The sequence below is a fragment of the Coturnix japonica genome, unplaced genomic scaffold (assembly GCF_054131305.1).
Source record: "Coturnix japonica strain WE unplaced genomic scaffold, WE-NBRP24 Scf040, whole genome shotgun sequence".
Classification (NCBI taxonomy): Eukaryota; Metazoa; Chordata; class Aves; order Galliformes; family Phasianidae; genus Coturnix; species Coturnix japonica.
This window is the reverse complement of record NW_028188943.1, coordinates 4,876,382-4,894,423: the sequence shown is the minus strand read 5'-3', so window position 1 is coordinate 4,894,423 and position 18,042 is coordinate 4,876,382. Positions and strand designations below refer to the sequence as shown.

General features: G+C 53.5%; 2 protein-coding genes across 3 annotated transcripts; one reads left to right on the top strand and one right to left on the bottom strand.

Annotated features, from left to right (window-relative positions):
- Positions 1-1,102: 1,102 nt before the first annotated feature.
- Positions 1,103-5,027, bottom strand: LOC146753086 (uncharacterized). Its single transcript, XM_085531194.1, has 2 exons — positions 2,593-5,027; positions 1,103-1,234 (listed from the first exon to the last, which is right to left on the bottom strand). The coding sequence occupies exons 1-2, from the start codon at positions 4,275-4,277 to the stop codon at positions 1,231-1,233; spliced, it is 1,689 nt and encodes a 562-aa protein (XP_085387320.1). The 5' UTR covers positions 4,278-5,027; the 3' UTR covers positions 1,103-1,230.
- An 881-nt stretch (positions 5,028-5,908) lies between these two features.
- LOC146753085 (uncharacterized) lies at positions 5,909-9,714 on the top strand. Of its 2 annotated transcripts, XM_085531193.1 has the most exons (5): positions 5,909-8,011; positions 8,096-8,167; positions 8,279-8,350; positions 8,455-8,523; positions 8,632-9,714. In XM_085531193.1, the coding sequence occupies exons 1-5, from the start codon at positions 7,426-7,428 to the stop codon at positions 9,201-9,203; spliced, it is 1,371 nt and encodes a 456-aa protein (XP_085387319.1). In that variant the 5' UTR covers positions 5,909-7,425; the 3' UTR covers positions 9,204-9,714. The 2 variants fall into 2 exon arrangements, with proteins under 2 accessions (XP_085387319.1, XP_085387317.1); XM_085531191.1 differs by having other exon boundaries at positions 8,096-8,350.
- Positions 9,715-18,042: the final 8,328 nt, after the last annotated feature.

The window sequence follows — 18,042 nt, the reverse complement described above, 5'->3', positions numbered from 1 at the left end:
GTTGGGCTGTGCTTCCACCCCTGGGGTAAACGGTTCCAGGTATACTGAATACCTCTCCAGGTAAAAGCAAACTGTGGCCTACATTTTGCAGCCAATGGGATGGAAAAGAAGGCATTAGCAATATCAATGGTGGCATACCACCTAGCTTCTTTTGACTCCAGTTCATACTGGAGTTCTAGCATGTCTGGTACAGCAGCACTTAATGGAGGTGTAACTTCATTCAGGCCACGGTAATCTACCGTCAGCCTCCATTCCCCACTGGTTTTACGCACTGGCCATATGGGGCTGTTAAAAGGCGAGTGCGTTTTGCTAATCACTCCCTGATTTTCTAATTGGCGAATTAGCTTGTGAATGGGGAGCAATGAGTCCCTATTGGTGCGGTACTGCCGTCTGTGAACCACTTTGGTGGCAATTGGTACCTCTTGGTCTTTTACCTGGAGCAACCCCACAACAGAAGGATCATCTGACAGACCAGGTAAAGTTGACAGCTGCTTAACACCATTTGTGTTTACAGCAGCTATCCCAAAGGCCCATCGATACCCCTTGGGATCCTTGAAATATCCCATCCTAAGGTAATCGATTCCCAGTATACATGGAGCCTCTGGACCAGTCACAATAGGGTGTCTCTGCCAGTTTTTACCAGTGAGGCTTATTTCGGCCTCCAACATAGTCAATTCTTGGGAACCCCCAGTCACTCCATGGATATATATTGGTTGTGTCCCTTGGTGACTTGAGGGCATTAGGGTGCATTGTGCACCAGTGTCCACCAAGGCTTTATATTTCTGTGGTTGAGATGTGCCAGGCCACTTAATCCACACAGTCCAGTATACTCTGTTGTCCCTTTCCCCCCCCTGGCTGGGGGCAGGGCCCCTCTATTGTTTACCTCGTTGACTTGCAGCAACTGGAACTCTCCCCTTCTTGGAAGAGTTCACCTTGGTAGTTGTTTCACCTTGTAATTCTTTCACTCGTGCCTGAAGTGCAGAAGTGGATGAATTACACCACTTCTTCATGTCCTCCCCATGACTACAGAGGAAAAGCAACAAGGCAAGACGTGTAGTCTCATTGTTGATTCGAGGTGACTTATCGTTGTCATTTGCTTGAATACGAGGACGTCTCTTTTTTATGGTTGAGATTTTCGATGATACAGGTCGAGAGGAACTCATGTTGTTTAGCTCTCTCAATAGGCGATCGTGGAAATCCTGGTTTCCATCATCTGGTACCACCGTGGATTCATCTACATCAGGCACATTAGCCAATTTGTCAATAATATCACTTTGTGTTTCCTCCACTTTGTCTAACCTTTCCACTATTTTTTTTCCCATTTGGACAATGGCTGAAGTATAAAGCTTAACTTCTGTAGCGCTTATAAATAATTCAAGCTCCTGAAGTCTGCTAATTAGCTCATTTACAGGGGGCTTTCTTTCCCCTTTGCCATATACCAATGCAAGTGCACTGGCATGCTTTTCTGGAGCTGCCTTTGTAAAGTCACGCCACATTTGTCGTGGAACGTGGACTGCTTCAGGATCATGTAATTGGTTTGGATTGTTACGATTGAACTGGGGGCTGTAGAGCATTTCCACCAGAGCCCTTTCTCTCAAAAATTGGATACCTTTCTCCATATCAGTCCATTTCTTTTTCTCAGGCTCCAAGTCCCGTTTAAAGGGGAATCTATCTCTTACCGCTATCAACATCCGCTTCCAGAGGGTGTAGGACCGACTTTGGCATGTGCCTATACCTCTGTCCACACGTGAGTCCCTGGAAATGCTACCCAGTTGGCGAGCTTCACTGCCATCGAGCCACGCACTGTTGGCACCATTGTCCCAGCAGCGAAGTAACCAAGTGACCATATTTTCTTTTGGCTGACGTGTGAAATCCTTTCTCAGATCTCGAATTTCACTCAGTTTAAAAGATCGATCAATAATGGTCGTAATACTTTGCTCACCTTTTGCTCTATCAAGAGTCCCAGGTGTTGATGTTGGCAGCTGTGTTGATGAGGCTGCCCCATCTATAAGTTTGGACTCGAGAAATTCTCGTAAAGAAAATTTAGCTTTTGGCTCCTCGTCTGACTCTGACCCTGACTCTGACGCTTGTGTTATTTCCTCCAGGCGACCTTCCTCCTTCTTCCTCTCTCCTAACTTTCTCTCTCCTAACTTTCTCTGCTCCTCTGACTTCTTCTCCTCCTCTAACATCTTCTTATACTGCTCTAACAACCTCTGCTCCGCCGACTTCCTCTGGTCTTCTGACTCCTCCTGCTCTCCTGAGTCCCCCTGACCTCCCGAGTCCCCCTGCTCTCCTGAGTCCCCCTGCTCTCCTGAGTCCTGCTCTCCTAACTCCCTCCGCTCTTCTAACTCCTTCTGCATTTTCTCTATCTGAGTTGAAACTCGTTTTGTTTTTCGCCCTCTTACAGGGGCAACCAACATTGTATCTGGTGCCCCCGGTGGTTGGTTAAGTTGGAGTACATACGGTTCAGACTTGAGGGTGTCGCATTCTGCCCTGAGGACGTTATAACTAGACTGGAGGGCGTCGTGCTCAGACTGGAGAGCGTTGTGCTTACACAGGAGGGCGCTGCGCGCTGCCCGGAGATTGTCGTACCTGGACTGGAGGTCTTTGTGTTCAGACTGGAGAGTGTCGTGCTCGGACCGGAGGGCATCGCGCTCAGTCTGGAGAGTGTCATGCTCGGACCGGAGGGCATCGCGCTCAGTCTGGAGAGTGTTGAGCTTGGTCTGGAGGGCATTGTGCTCGGTCTGAAGAGTGTTATGCTCGGACTGAAGAGTGTTGTGCTCGGTCCGAAGGGCATCGCGCTCAGTCTGGAGAGTGTTGAGCTTGGTCTGGAGGGCATTGTGCTCGGTCTGAAGAGTGTTATGCTCGGACTGAAGAGTGTTGTGCTCGGTCCGAAGGGCATTGTGCTCAGTCTGAAGAGCGTTATGCTCGGACCGGAGGGCATTATGCACAGACTGAAGAGTGTTGTGCTCGGACTGGAGGGCATCACAGTTGGATTGGAAGGCATCATGCTTGGCCTGAAGGGTGCCGCACTCAGACTGGACGGCGTCATACTTGGACTGGAGAGTGTTGTGCTCGGTCTGGAGGGCATTGTGCTCGGTCCGGAGGGCATCACGCTCAGTCTGGAGAGTGTTGTACTTGGACCGGAGGGCACCGTGCTCGGACTGGAGAGTGTCGTGCTCGGACCGGAGGGCGCTGTGCTCGGACTGGAGAGTGTCGTGCTCGGACCGGAGGGCATCGCGCTCAGTCTGGAGAGTGTCATGCTCGGACTGGAGGGCGCCGTGCTCGGACTGGAGAGTGTCGTGCTCGGACCGGAGGGCGCTGTGCTCGGACTGGAGAGTGTTGAGTTGGGATTGCAGGGACCTTTTCTCATCCCAAAGTTTTCCTGCGTCAGCTCTAAGATTCTCTTTCTCGTACCAGATTGAGTCTCGTTGGTACAGGAGATCTTTTCTCTCAGCTTCAAAAACTTTTTCTCTCTCTACCTTCTCATCCCAAAGTTTTTCTGCGTCAGCTCTAAGACTCTCTTTCTCGTACCAGATTGAGTCTCGTTGGTACAGGAGATCTTTTCTCTCAGCTTCAAAAGCTTTTTCTCTCTCTACCTTCTCAGCCCAAAGTTTTTCTGCCTCAGCTCTAAGACTCTCCTTCTCGGCCCTGAGACTCTCTCTCTCAGCTTCAAAAACTTCCCTCTCAGGAATGGTATTGACTAAGGCCCAATAAGCATTAGCTAGGCCCAAAATCATTTGTGCCTCCTGAGATCTGCCTGAGCCACAACATTCCTGCCTCAAATATGCAATCAAACTCTCAGGATTCTTCAAGTGTTCAGGAGTGAAGCTCCATAACACTGAAGATGTCTGTCCTTTGAGAATCTCTTCAATTCCCTGCCACTCAGTATTCTCTGGTTCTAGGGAAGACTTCCTCCGGATGTTATAAATCCAGATACTGAGTGAGATTATTACAATAATCAACAGTAAGATCAGGGAGATTAAGAGTGTGGCCCACTGATCATTCAAAAACTGCATAAAGGATTCATAGAAAGAAAGAGGAGCACGCTTAAAAATCACCATTTCTGTATAATTAGTTGCATTAGTTGCTCCCTCTGGAGCTGTATACAGATACGAAGTGAGCATTGCTAACCATGCTTTCAATCCATTATACAATTGTATAGCTCCATAAGAAAAAGTGGCTAGCTTAAACATGGCCCAATATGTTCGGAGCGTCTCAAAAAAGGAACCAATGGCACACAGTCCCTGGTAAAACAAATTTAGTAGAGAAAACATTTTTTTTTTTCCCTCCAATAGAGAGAAAAAAGTAAAAGAAAACAAAGCTCAGCAGTGTTTATAAAATATACCGGAGTATTGGCAGTCCGCCTGGACTTTCAAGGTCAAGCTCGCAGGTGCAGAATCGCAAACACGAGATAGCTCCTTAACAGGGAAAAAAACTCGTAGCTCTGTTAAAAGCTAAAAGAGCAACAGAAGAAAACACAGAAAAAACAGCAACTCAATTTGCCCGCATTCTCCACCAAAATCTGTCACGGTTCGAACTAAAAATCCACCTGCGCCCGTGACAGGGGGCCGTGGGCCCCAGAGGGGCCCTAGGCCGAAAGGAAAAAAATTAATTAGGAAAAGAAAACAGCGGCAACGATCTAAGGAGGCACACTTATTTACTAAATACTATATCGAAATACAGGATAACACAATATAATACAATATAATTGAAAATTGAGCTAACGAATCAAGCAAAATAGGAGAGAGAATGAGTCCCGTAACCGAGAGGCCTACTGTGAATCTAGGCGAACGGCTGAAGGCTCCCACACACTCCCCTGAACGCCAGAACTCGAAAGACGTCAGTCTGTTCTGCGACAGAGTTAATATAGAGTCCAGGTCCCGTGACCTATCGTGTTGTTCCCTGGGAGATGTAGTCTTCTTCTGATAAGTTGCAGATTCAGTAAAATTATTCATGCTTTATATGATGTTATGATGTGGAATACTGATAGCAAAAATTACAAAATTATTAAACCATGACAAAATGTTCAAGGCCAGGCTGGATAGTGCTTTGAGCAACCTGGTCTAGTGGGGGGTGTCCTTGTCCACAGCAGGGTGCGTTGAAATAAGATGATCTCTAAGGTTCCTTCCAACCCAAACTGTTCTGTGATTTTATGATCTTTTAACTTAATATCACATTAAGAACAATGTTCAGAAACGCTCAACACTCACCAGGAAAAACTCATATTAAAATGCTGTCCTGTTGTTTGGATCTTCTCACTCCTTCTGCATTCCCAGCTTTTCCTGCTGCAGTTGAGCTGCTGGAAGTAGGAACTACTTCTATCTGCCCCCTGCTGTTCCTGATTCAGGACGAACAAACAGATTTCTCCAACCTGTTACTTCATTTCCATTAAAAAGAATCTTGTAAGCTTAATGGTTTTGTTCTTGTTGCTGTGGGGTTATTTTGTTGTTGTTTATTTGTTTGATTTTTCCTGTCATGAGACATGTATGTCTTCATTTCCAGTAGTGAACTCTGTATTAGGGTCATGACCAAACTTAGAAAATAAAAATGTACAGTCACTTGAGAACACCAGGTATGGTATCTGCTTGAGATTTACGCTCTACAGAGCCCTTAACCTCTATGCCAAAACTTAACTGTTGCAGCAACATGAAAATTATCATCTCTTTCTGAATGGAGAAAACTTACCCCACATAACATAATCTTCTAGTGCAAAGAATGTTAATTTATACTGTTCACTAACGTGAATGAAATGATCAGCAAAATATATTTAGGATGTAAAACTTCACAAGTCAGATAAACAGGACAGCAATCACTATATCCCAGCAGTCTAAAGTCTGTACATATATACTGGCAGCAGCAAGACCAGCAGATTTTTATTCCCCATCCTGCAGCAATCTCCATTCCACTTCAGAAGTTTCAGTCGCAGTAGATAGCAAGCTGGATTTAGGATGAGGTACAGTGTGCCAAGTGCTATGACAACCTTTTGTGAGCTGCAGACTTGACTGCCTCACTCCAGAAGCACTTCCAGCAAACACTAAAAGCTTAGCTCATATTTTCCATCATTTTGGTTCTTAGAGAAGTACTGGTCATGTTGAGAACATGTCCTTCAATACAGATGTCTTTAACTAGTTCCATTTCCTGTTCAATCATATAAAATCACACACAAATATATGAGTATCTTTCTCCACCCCAAAAGTAATTCTGACATAGAGCTGCGGTGCAGGCATTGGACACTGAGCAGAGCAGGAGAAGAGCAGCAGACGGGAAGAGCGGATACAGGTAAGACAGAACTAAAGAAGAGCAGAAGAGAGGAATGAGAAAGGATGCAGGTAAGAAAGAAAAGCAGCGGACAAAAGGGGCAACACAGGAAAGGAGCGGAGGCAGGCAAGGCAGCAAAACAACAGGAAGAGGAGATGAGCAGAAGAGGAGAAGAGCAGAACAAAAAGGAGAGGGTGTAGGTAAGGAAGACGTGCAGACGAGGAGAAGAGCAGAAAGGGAGATGAGCAGATAGAGGTAAGGCAGAAAGGCACAAGTGGAGAGGAGCTGAAGAGGAGAAGAGTGAATGGCTGCATGGCAGAAGGACGGAAGACGGGAAGAGAGGACAGCGGTCAGTGAGAAGTGCAGAAGAGAAAAAGAGCAGAAGGGAGGAAGAGAGGGCAGAAGAGCAGAGAAGGAAACGCAGCCTGGAGCAGAAGAGCAGAGAGTGGTGGGAAGAGAAGAACAGTAGAGCATGAGAGGTGCAAAGAGGATGGAGTGAAGTGGGAAGAGCAGATGAGAAGAACGGGAGAGGATGCGGGTAAGAAAGAAAAGCAGAAGAGGAGTAGACGTGCACGAGAGGAGTGAGAATCCAAGGAAAGAAAAAGAGCAGAAGAGCTGAAGAGGAGAGGAGAAGAGTCAGGGAGAAGAGCTGAAGGGTGGATGGTGGATGAGGAAAGGGAAGCAGCCAAGAGGGAAGAGCAGCAAAGACAGTGCTGTGTGTTCTGCCCCAAGATACGTTGGAAGCCAGGAGAAAAGGCCCACGCTCTCAGGTTAGAGATGGGACGGGAAGGATGTTTGGGTCTGACAAATGGAACCATGGCAAGCCTGGGGGAAAGGGGCTGAGCCCAACGGTCACAGAAGCCCCGTTGGGGGAGGGGCTCCCCTAACTGCCACTCTCCAGCTGTCATGGCAGGTAAGGCAGCAGGCTCCCCCTGCTCCCGTGCTTCAGCTGGCCCCAGCTGAAGCCCCAGATCCCAGCTGAAGCCCCACATGCCACCCTTGTGAGCCACATCTCAGCCCAGCAGCCCAGCAGCCCAGATCTCAGCCCAGTGCCCCTTATGGCCTTTCCCCACAGAGAGAATCACTCGAGGAGCGCTGACGGTGCCTGTGACGCCTGAAGCCACTTTATTTCAAGCCACTGTGCCGCCACCGGACACCGCCTGGATGCAGCCCACCATCCGCGGACCGATGCCGGTACCACCCCAACCCCTCCCTGTCCCCAGTGCCACCCACCTGGTGCCTCAGGCCTCTGTCTGGCCTGGGGTACCAGGTGTCTGGGGACAGGCAGCACAGCAGCTCCCACCTGGGGGGCTGCCCCCAACTGCGGGGCTGCACTCACCGCTGCTGCAGCTGCTGCCTGGGGGGCTGCACCCACCGATGGCTCCCCCCGCTGCCCCTGCTCACTGCTGGGGACATCCCCTGCTGGCAGGGACGCTGCTGCCCCAGCAGCGCATGGGGCTGTGGCCTGGGGCCGTGCCCCATGCACAGCCCTCACAGCCCGCAGGCACCTGCCTGCCGCAGGCCCCCGGCCGCCCCGGCCCCCCGCCACTTCTTTTGCAGGTACCGGCACTGCAGCAGCACGTGCTCCCCGTGCCCTGCACCCTGCCCGCCAGCTGGGAGCCACCCATGGAGCCCTTGCAAGATGCCGTGCTGCTCATGGAGGACCAGGGGCACCCAGCGCCCACCCATGGCTGCCCCCATCCTGACACGGCTCTGCTCACCTGCAGCACTGCCACGACGCAATCAGGCCGTGAGTTCAGGGGCTGCATAGCGGGCGGCTGGCTGTGGGAAAGCTGCTGGCATTGCCCCACTGGGGATCTTCTGGCTTTTCCAGCAGGGACAACAAGCACAGGCACCCTGCAGGACACAGCAGACATGGATCATCTGCTGGCATGGATCGACCACGGTGAGTTTGTTGGCATCAGAGCTGGCCAGGCTTGGTGGTACCCAGTGCTCCCAGCTGTGGGAGAGCTGCCAGCATTGCCCCACTGGGCAATGGATTTTCTTCCTTCCCCAGAAGTCACATCCGAGACGGCCATCCTGGACGACAGCGCAGACTTTGACCAGCTGCTGACATGGATCAGCCAGGGTGAGTTTGGGGGCAGCAGAGCTGCTGAGGGGGTGTCTGCACCGAGTGGCCAAGTGGGAAAGCTGGCACTGCCCCACTGGGGATTTTCTTCCTTCCTTTTCCAGAAGAGACACCCAGCAGCAACAGACGTGAGGACGACATGGAAATGGACAGTTTCCTCACCTGCATTCTTGGTGAGTTTGTGGCTTACAGAGGTGATTGACAGGTGGCTGTCTGCACCCAGCAGGTGTGGGAAGGCTGCCATCATCCTTCTGCTCTGGGGGATGCTCTTGCTTTTTCAGAAGCGACGAGTGCTCTGGAGGTCCCCCAGCACAACCAGGGCCTGCCTGCAGTTACAAGAGAGGGGACCAAAGAGAATGAGAACAACACAGAGCACCCTGATTCCCCGGGGGCCAGCAGGGAGCTCAGCAAAGAGCCCAATCCTGAATCAGGGCTCCTCGCAAACCCGCTCTGGCAGCAGCCAGCATCCCCTGAGCTGCCTGAGCCGACCCCCCTGGCTGCCCCCGCACCTCCGTCGCCCCGCACCGCACATCTGATGGAAGAGGCGCGGCGGAGGCAGCCCCGGGTGCATCTCAGACGCCTGGCACTGCCACCCGGGTGCATCTCCTGCCAGCTGGCAGACAAGGACAAGCAGCACGGGAACAGAAGCCAGCCGGCCAAGCACCCTGTGCCTCCTCTGATGCAAACTGGACAGCTCATGGAGGAGGCACGGCGAAGGCAGCCCCGAGTGCTTCTCACCCGCCTGGCACTGCCCACCCCCCTGGCTGCCCCCGCACCTCCGTCGCCCTGCACTGCACACCTGATGGAGGAGGCACGGCGGAGGCAGCCCCGGGTGCTGCTCAGCCGCCTTTGACTGCCACCCGGCTGCATCTCCTGCCAAATGGCAGACAAGCAGCACGGGGACAGCAGCCAGCCGGCCAAGTGCCCAGCACCCACCTGCACCACCACAAGAGGCCAGAGCAGCGGGCACAAGCAGCACACTGGCAGCCAGTGTCCCCGCCACAACCAGGAAGCCACCGCGCTGCCAGCATGTTCCAGGCCACAAACACCGGCGCCAGGCGGAGCTTCCTATGTCAGCACGGCGGCCAGCAGGAGGACTCGGTGCCCATCACACCCCAACAGCGGCTCCAGCAGGAGCGGACCAGGAAACCGGCCCACTTGGTGGAGCAGGAGACGTGGCCGTAGCCGACCAAGGCACTTCCCTGTAGCCCTGGGCTCCTGGCCGGCCCCCACCACACCCAGAGAGCAGCGGCAGTGTTCCAGGGGCACCAGCACCAGCCCCAGCCCTACCCCTCCCAAACTGGGCTGTCCGCAAAATGGCATCTTGGACTGGGGCACTGCGGGGCTCTGAAGCTGATGGACCGACAAAGTGTTGCACTGTCAAAGCTCCGGGCTGGGAAATGCTGGGTGGGGGGTGGGAAATGGTTGGGGGGGGAAGGGGTGGGAATTCTTGGGGTGGCCAATATCAGGGTGGGAATTGGGGGTGGCTGGTGGGTGGGAATCAGGGGTGGGGAATTTTTGGGGTGGGGGAGTGGTTGGGGGGCGGGAGTTTGGGGTGGGAATTCGTGGGAATTGGCGGTGGGACCTTTTTGGGGTGGGCAATGAAATGTCTGTACTCTGCTACTGGTGGGGTGGGAATCTGGGGGGCCGTTGTAATACCAGAAGAATTTTACAGAGCAGCAGCCATGCATCAAGAGAAGGGCTTCACAGAGCAGCAGCTGTGGAGGGAGAAACAGCATGAGGACCAAGGACACATCTAGGAAAAGAATGAGTAGCTCGCGGCTTTCAAGGGGGGTCTTTGACCAGGGGTTGTTATTGCGGTAGCTTTCCTCCAATTGGTGTGTATGGTTTTAAACGCCCTCGTCTGTCTGCTATAAAAGCATGGCTTTTCGGGCAGTCGATGGACGCAGCCATATTTAACCATATTGCTGTCTGGCTGTTTGTCCTAGCGCGCTGACCTTTTGCCTTCAGGTTCGCCAACTACTGTCTCAGGAACCAGAGTTATTAGGCATTATCCAGGTTATCGTGTGCTTCTACTAATTTAATAGATTGGATGTGAATCCATTGGGGTCTGATGTGACCAATGGTGCTGGAATCTGCGGGAATAATCATTGAATGTATTAGTAATGCTCGGTTATGATGCTATTACCTCTCTTATATCCAACTAATTTGGATTTTTCAAATATGACCACGCATCACTTGAGAGAAAGGCGCACGCTCATAGAACTGAATGGGAGAGTTGATTTCATTTTCCAAGCAGGTGTTCCACTTGGGCTCTGTATCACGCACTGGCCATGCGGATATGGAGTACAACTGGAAGAAATCCCTCAGACCCTGAATGCAAGAGAGAATGTGTGGTGGGTGAGAGAGGAAAGGTGCACTTTGAAGCAGGGGACGCCCTGCTGGCACTGCCTGCCGCATCCACCACCAACACGGTTTGCTCTTTATCCTGCTCCACAGCTGCTGCTCTGTCAAGTCCTTCTCTTGATCCATGGCTGCTGCCATTCTTCTTGTATTACAACAGGGGGCTGGGAGCTTTTTTTGCACAGGGAGGGAACTATTGGTGGGAGGGAGCGGGGGGGCGAGAAGTTGATTGGGGGTGGGAGTTTTAGGGGGTGGGATCAGAAAGAATTGTTAGTGTGGGAAATGGTTGGGAATACTGTCATTTCTTTACTGGTATGTTCAATTATTAAATGCCTTTGCCATATTTCTGCCTGCCTGCGGCCGTTCCTTCAGTTACAAAGCCCACCTCCCCAGGCCCCCGGGCCCACCTTCAGGGCAATGTGAAAGGGCAGCAGAAAGGGCAGTGTCCCAGATCTGCCACCACCATTGGACCCATCCCTCCCCTCCTCAGTCAGTTCTGCGTGGGAATGGAGGGATGAGAAAGGGGGATGGACGGGAATTCTGGGAGAGCTGAGTGGCTCAGCCTGGAGTGGAGGAGGCTCACTGCCATCCCAGACACAGCCATCAGTCCCCAGGTGCAGAGAGGACTGAGCCAGGCTGCACCCTGCAGCACCCAGCAGCAGGATCCCAGTCTGAGGCCTGCCTAGGTCGTGTGGCTGCGCTGCAGGCTGAGCTATGGAGAAAGCCCCACTTGGAGATTTCTTCGCTCCCTGAATGTTCCCCCCTTTCTCCATCTTGCTCTGCTCCATCCCCAGCCGCAGCCCGGCGTCCCCGACATGTTGCTGTGCTTGCAGAGCTGGACTTGGCCCTTGACCTGTACAGGCCCCTGTCCCCACCTGTCGGATATCCACCTTGCCTTCTCACCCCTCTCTCTAGATCCAGTTCATGCCCCATCTATCTCACCTCCATGTCCCACCTACGTCCTCTCTACGTCTTTTGGTCTCCCCCAAACCACCCTCACGGTGCCTTACCTCCTGGCAGGCTCAGGGAAGGAGCACCCGGTGCCCTGAGCCCACAGGCCCAGCCCTGCACAGCACTGCACACAGCACTGTCATGGCGGCGCCCGGTGCTGCCGCACAGCATCCTGGGAGTGGTAGTTCCTGCGGGGCCTGCAGCTCCCAGCAGGCCCTGCAGCTCCCAGCAGGCCCGGGCGAGGGCAGAGGGGAGCAGTGCTGTCAGCCGGGAGCTCGCCCAGAGAGCCCGATGTTCGGAGCACTTCACACCAGGAACTTTGGACTCGGCTGCTTCTGTCCACAACGTCCCTGAGCTGCTCAGGAAGCACAACTGTCTCACCCTCTGAGAGCTGGGCTGTGCAAAGGAGGCTGCAGTTGCAGGCTCAGCTCTGCCCTGTTCCAGCAATGCACTTCCTTACAACTGGAGCACTGTCACGCTTGCTTCTTGCTTCAACGGAGCAATCGCCCACCGCTTTGCACACCTCTGTGCTCGTGCAAATGGCCACCACCCCATCCCTGCACACACACACACACACACACACACACACACACACACGTACCACCCCATCCCTGCACACACACACACACACACAGACCACCCCATCCCTGCACACACACACACACACACACACACACGTACCACCCCATCCCTGCACACACACACACACACACACACACACACACACACGTACCATCCCATCCCTGCACAAACACACACACACACACGTACCACCCCATCCCTGCACACACACACACACACACACACACACACACGTACCACCCCATCCCTGCACACACACACACACACACACACACACACACACACACACACGTACCACCCCATCCCTGCACACACACACACACACACACACACGTACCACCCCATCCTTGCACACACACGCACACACACGTACCACGTCATCCTTGCACACCCTCCCACATGCGTGCACTAATGGACTCACCCGTGCACACCCACATGTGTGCAACCCCAGCACTGTCCACAGCTCCGTGCACGCTCACTTGTGCATTAAGATGTGCACAGCCTTGCTCACAGCCATGTGCATACACACAAGTGTGCAAGAACAAACAGTCCACTGGTGTCCCTCTGTCTGTGTCTCACCGGCTGTGTCACCAGAAGAGAATTCAACTCTCAAGAATGAAGAGCTCACATCTGGCTCCAAGGAATGTAACTCTCCTGTCTCCCAGAGATCTCCACTGTCTCACCTGGTCGTGAGCGTCCCTCACAGCCAGCCAGAAAAGCAAGCAGAGGCTGAGACCAAGGAACCCCTCCCTGATGTGCAGCTCTCTGACAGTTTCTCTTTACACAGAGTGCTGGCCGCAGCCGTGTGCATTATCAAACACACTTGTATGGGCAGTTGGTGTCTAGACGTGAAGGAGACTTGCTAATTGCCCTGCTGACATGTAGGGACAGAAAGAAAATTTCAAGAGGGAGCTGGAGCATGTATATAAAGGATGTACGGACCTACAGTTAAGGATGTGGATTTGCATCTGAGTCCGTGCCCGCAGACGATGCAAGCACTATGCATTGTCACCCAATGGAAATGATCAAACAGCTGCTTTGAAACAGACTGTCTGTAGGGCTCAGGAAGTGTGGCCTTCCAAGGTACTTCAGGTGTCCCAAAGAACAGAGGCAAGCAGTGATGATTCCTTTCTCTCTTGATTCTAATACTTGTAGGTAGAGCACTTGAGAAAGACTTTGGAGGCTTTCCTCAGCCTCTACCTTTCCTTGTACCTTTACAAAAGCAGACTGTCTAAAAACAAGAAGACTGGACACACATTTTGGGTTTGGTTATTTTTATTAGTTTTTTTTAAATATTATAATATATATAATATAATATTATTTATTATTGTATTTATTATATTATATATATAATGTATATTATGTATATTATAATATATGTTGTGTAATCATATATTATAATATATATAATATATAAATAATATATAATATAAATTTTTTTTAAAGTTGTTTTGGTGTTTTTGGTGTTTTTGGTGTTTTTGGTGGTTTTTGTTGTTTTTTGTTGTTTTAGTCCAGTCCAGTGTAATAAATTCTCAGTCTTACAAGGGATGAATTTTTAAGGCCTTCCTGCTGATGGACCACACTCCACTTGAACGTCAAGTGGAGCATGAGGTAGCCTTCATCCAGAAAGGTGGAATCTTGATGGGATGTTGCTGTCTTATGGAGAGGAATCTCGGCGTCCCCCAGGCTGAGCCAACACACGGACACAGATTTCTGGATGGTGACCGTCACTTTCTGCCCCTGCTCCTGCTGCCTGGTCTCTCTTCCTCATCGGTATCCAGCAGGAGATCACGAAGCCCTGGAGGCACGGTGGTATCCAGGTCATCATCTGAAACTTCTTCCACCAGATTGGAAGGGACCAGTCCTCTTGTGCCGTCCGTCAGCTCTCCCAGAAACCAGCCATCTTCATCCATGTCTCCACAGATGTAAACGTATGTATTGTCCAGCTGTAAGTGGAAGCTCGTTTTCTGGGTCCTCATTAGGGCCCTCATAAGGATTTTGTAGCTGTGACGAGCTAAGAATCTTCATTTTGGTGGTGATGGTCTGCGAAAATGTAGATGCAGACTGCCACTGGCCACACTTTTGACTCCCCCGGCTTTTCCTGGGGATCGGGGCATTCCTGTTTGGGATTTCTGTGTGGCCTCAGCTTTTTCCCCATCTCCTGGAGCTGTGTGCATTTTTCCTCCAGACGCTTGCTGAGCGCTCCAAGCTTGACATCAGCCTGCTGGAGACTCTGCAGCTTCTGGCACGCTTCTGGAGAGCGTCCCTCTCTCAGCAGGTGGTTCTGGGCCTTCAGGGCCTGGCACTGCTTCTCCAGGTTGCTCAGGGCTTGTTGGAGGTAGCTGCACTGCTCCAGCAGCTTGCTGCTTGTGCTGCCTGGGAACCCCGGGTCTTCCTTGGCCGTCTCATTCTCCTTTTCCAGATGCTGTCCCTGCAGCTGGTTGACGTCCTCTGCCTTCTCTGTGGCCTCTTTGGATGCAGAAGAGGCCTTTTTGAGCTGCTGGACTATTTCCAGCAGCTGCTGGGTACGGAGGCAGAGCGTACGCGTCTTGTCCTTGAGCCGCTCCACCTCCTCCCACATCTGCTGAGAGCTTCTGCTCCTCAGCAGGCAGCACTTCTCTCCAAGGAGGCTGCACTGTCTATGCAGCTCCTTTAGCTTCCTCAGCAGGTGGGTGTTCTGCTCCTGCTGCTCTCTGTGCTCAGGTGGGCAGGCCTCTTGTTGCTCTGCAGCCTCCTTTTCCACATGCTGTCCCTGCAGCTGGTTGACGTCCTCTGCCTTCTCTGTGGCCTCTTTGGATGTGGAAGAGGCCTCCTTGAGCTGCCAGACTATTTCCAGCAGCTGCTGGGTACGGAGGCAGAGCGTACGCATCTTGTCCTTGAGCCACTCCACCTCCTCCCACATCTGCTGAGAGCTTCTGCTCTTCTCTTCAAGGAGGCTGCACCGTCTCTGCAGCTCCTTCAGCTTACTCAGCAGATGGGTGTTCTGCTCCTGCTGCTCCCTGCGCTCAGGTGGGCAGGCCTCTTGTTGCTCTGTAGCCTGAACACCCACCTCTGCTACAGCCCGATGGCAGGCCCTGGCCCTGTTGAAGAAGACGCGTGGCTGCCCCTCCACGTGCTCCAGGATGTACTGCAGGAAGCGTCTTCTTTGCTCTTGCAGCTCACACTGGAGGCACTTGCTCTCCACGGCCTGCTCTGCACGGGACTTCCAGCAGAGCTGCCGCTGGACTTCCTGCTGCATTCTGCAGTCCGCTCTGCTGCTGTCGCACCTCAGCAGCGCCTCCGCCAGCTGCCGCTGCAGTTGCCATGCCTGGCGGATGGTGTCATTGCGCTGCTTCTGCAGCAGCTCCTGCATCTGGCACAGCTGGGCCTCCTTCTCCTGCAGCAGTTGGCAGATCTCTGCTTGCCACTGCCTCAGGCTCTGCTCCCGCAGGCGCTGCAGCTTTGACACCCGCACCCTCTCCCACTTGGAGCGCAGTTTGTCGGCCAGCAGCTGCCGCTCCCGCTCTGCCGCCTCCTGCCGCTCACGTCTCTCAGCAGCGCAGCGGCGCTGCAGCTCCTGGGAGCGGAGCCGCTCGCCCTCCAGCTGGGCCTGCAGTGCCTTCAGCTCCTGCCTCTTCTCCTCCCGCTGCACAGGGCAGGTGGGGGGCTGTGCCAGGCCCCGGCGGGGAGAGGGCCGGCTGCCCGGGAGCCCCAGGTCTTCCTTGGCTGCCTCTGGCACCTAGAACCAGAAAATCATAGAATAACAGAATGGTTTGTGTAGGAAGGGGCCTTCCAGACTCTCCTGTTCCAAGCCCATGCCAAGGGCAGGGACAGCTTCCACTAGGTCAGGTGTCCCAAAGGTGCCTCCAGCCTGGCTTTGGGCACTGCCAGGCATGTGACAACCACAGCCTCTCTAGGCAGCCTGTGCCAGCGCCTCTTCCAACTCACAGTGCCCCATCTTTCTTCTTATATCTCATCCAGATAAACAGTCCCTCTCCAGTTTTCCCCTCTTCTCTTTCAGGCACTGGATGGCCGCTCTGTGGTTTCTCCAGAGCCTCCCCTCCCCAGGCTGAACAATCCCCACTCTCTCAGTGTGTCATCTTACCTGGACGTGAGCGTCCTTCATGGCTGGTTGACTGGAGCCCTGCTCTGCACGGTGGCGGTGCAGAGCTCCCTGTTTTTCCTGGGAGCAGGACATTGCATTATGGAGCACGTCTGCCCAGCTCCCCACGATGTAAAAGGTGAAGAGCCTCCTCTCCAGCTCCAGCTGACGCTGGAGGTGGCGGATGCAGGCAGGCTGCTCACCATCCGTCTCCCAGCACAGCTTGCTGAGGACGTCCTGCAGCTGGGCATGGGCTGCCTCGCTGCTGGGGGGGTTCCTCAGCACCTTGGCCAGCTGCTGCTGCAGCTCCCGAGCCTGGCGCAGGGCTGCATCGCAATCACGCTGCAGCTGCTCCTTTGTTGCGCGCAGCTCGGCCTCCTTCCAGAGCAGCAGCTGCCGGGTCCCCATCACCCGCTGCCGCTGCACCCACTCCTTCAGCTGCTGCTCTTCCTGGGCCTGCTGCTTCTCCCAGGCACAGCGCAGTTGGTCGGTCAGCAGCTGCCGCTCCCGCTCTGCCGCCTTCTGCAGTTCACATCTCTCGGCAGCCCAGCGGCGCTGCAGCTCCTGGCAGTGGAGCCGCTCGCCCTCCAGCTGGGCCTGCAGCATCTCCAGCTCCCAGCTGTTCTCCTCCTGCTGCGCAGCGCAGGCTGGGGGCTGTGCCGGGCCCCGGCGGGGAGAGGGCCGGCTGCACTTGGCTTGTCCCCGTCCAGCACTGCTTCGCAGCATGGCCATGGGAATCTGAATAGACCTTCGGCTTCCAAAAGCTGTAGCCAAAGGCCACCAACAATCACTCTCACTCTCACTCGTGGGATCTGCAAGGACAGATGCCCCTGACCCCGTAGCGCCCACTGCCTCTCGTCCCTGTCGCAAGGGTGTGCAGACAGTGAATGCCTTGGGGGTGCTGCGCCAGCACCTTCTGTGCTGTGTGCTGGCCCAGCTCATAATGGAGGGCGGGGCTGTGACCTTCAGTGCTATTGGACAGTGGGGCCTTCTGGCCCAGCTCATAATGGAGGGCGGGGCAGTGGCCTTGAACGCTATGGGGCAGTGAGACCCTGTGCCCCCTGCACGTCATGGAGGGTGGGGCAGTGGCCTTCTGTGCTGTGGGGCAGTGCGGCCTTCTGGCCCCAGCACAAAATGGAGGCTGGGCAAAGTGGATTGAAGCGGTGTTGGGAGGAACCGCCTCCCACAGTGCTGGGCTACATGGACATCTCTGGCACTGGAGAAGAACAGCAGCAGGCCACCCGTCTCATTGTGATTTCCATTTAGATGGCAATAAAGGAAACATCTCACCATACCTACGAGCTAGTTAAGTTAAAAGAACCTGGTTGCCGGTGTACCCTGCTCAAGGAGCTGCTGGAGCAGATGGCCAGGCTGCTGCAAGAAATCAGCAGCCTGAGGAGCTCTTGGAAATCTCTGAGGGAGACAGGTAGGGGGAGGTTTGAGCCTACTTCCACTGCAGACAAACAGCCTCATCCTAAGTCCCCGCGAGTGGGAGGAGCCAATCCAGCTGCTCAGCTGCAGGTCAGAGACCTAGACAGCCCACGAGAGGAAGGGGGCTGGGCCCTCGTATCTGCTCAGAACAGAAGGAAGCGTCTGCCCCCAAGCTCCACACAATACTGCCAACCTGTGCAGCGTCCCCTACAGCATCCCTGAGTAATAGATTCCAGGTGTGAGAGGTAGGTTGTGTTTTTGCAGCATAAATTGTCAGTATTTC

Bases quoted from the DNA above. Each gene is read 5' to 3' on its own strand.
- LOC146753085 (XM_085531191.1), top strand. From the start codon at position 7,426: ATGCAGCCCACCATCCGCGGACCGATGCCGGTACCACCCCAACCCCTC. The intron at 8,351-8,454 runs GTGAGTTTGGGG...TTCCTTTTCCAG, and splicing joins GCTGACATGGATCAGCCAGG to AAGAGACACCCAGCAGCAAC. The intron at 8,524-8,631 runs GTGAGTTTGTGG...TTGCTTTTTCAG, and splicing joins TTTCCTCACCTGCATTCTTG to AAGCGACGAGTGCTCTGGAG.
- LOC146753086 (XM_085531194.1), bottom strand. From the start codon at position 4,277: ATGTTTTCTCTACTAAATTTGTTTTACCAGGGACTGTGTGCCATTGGT.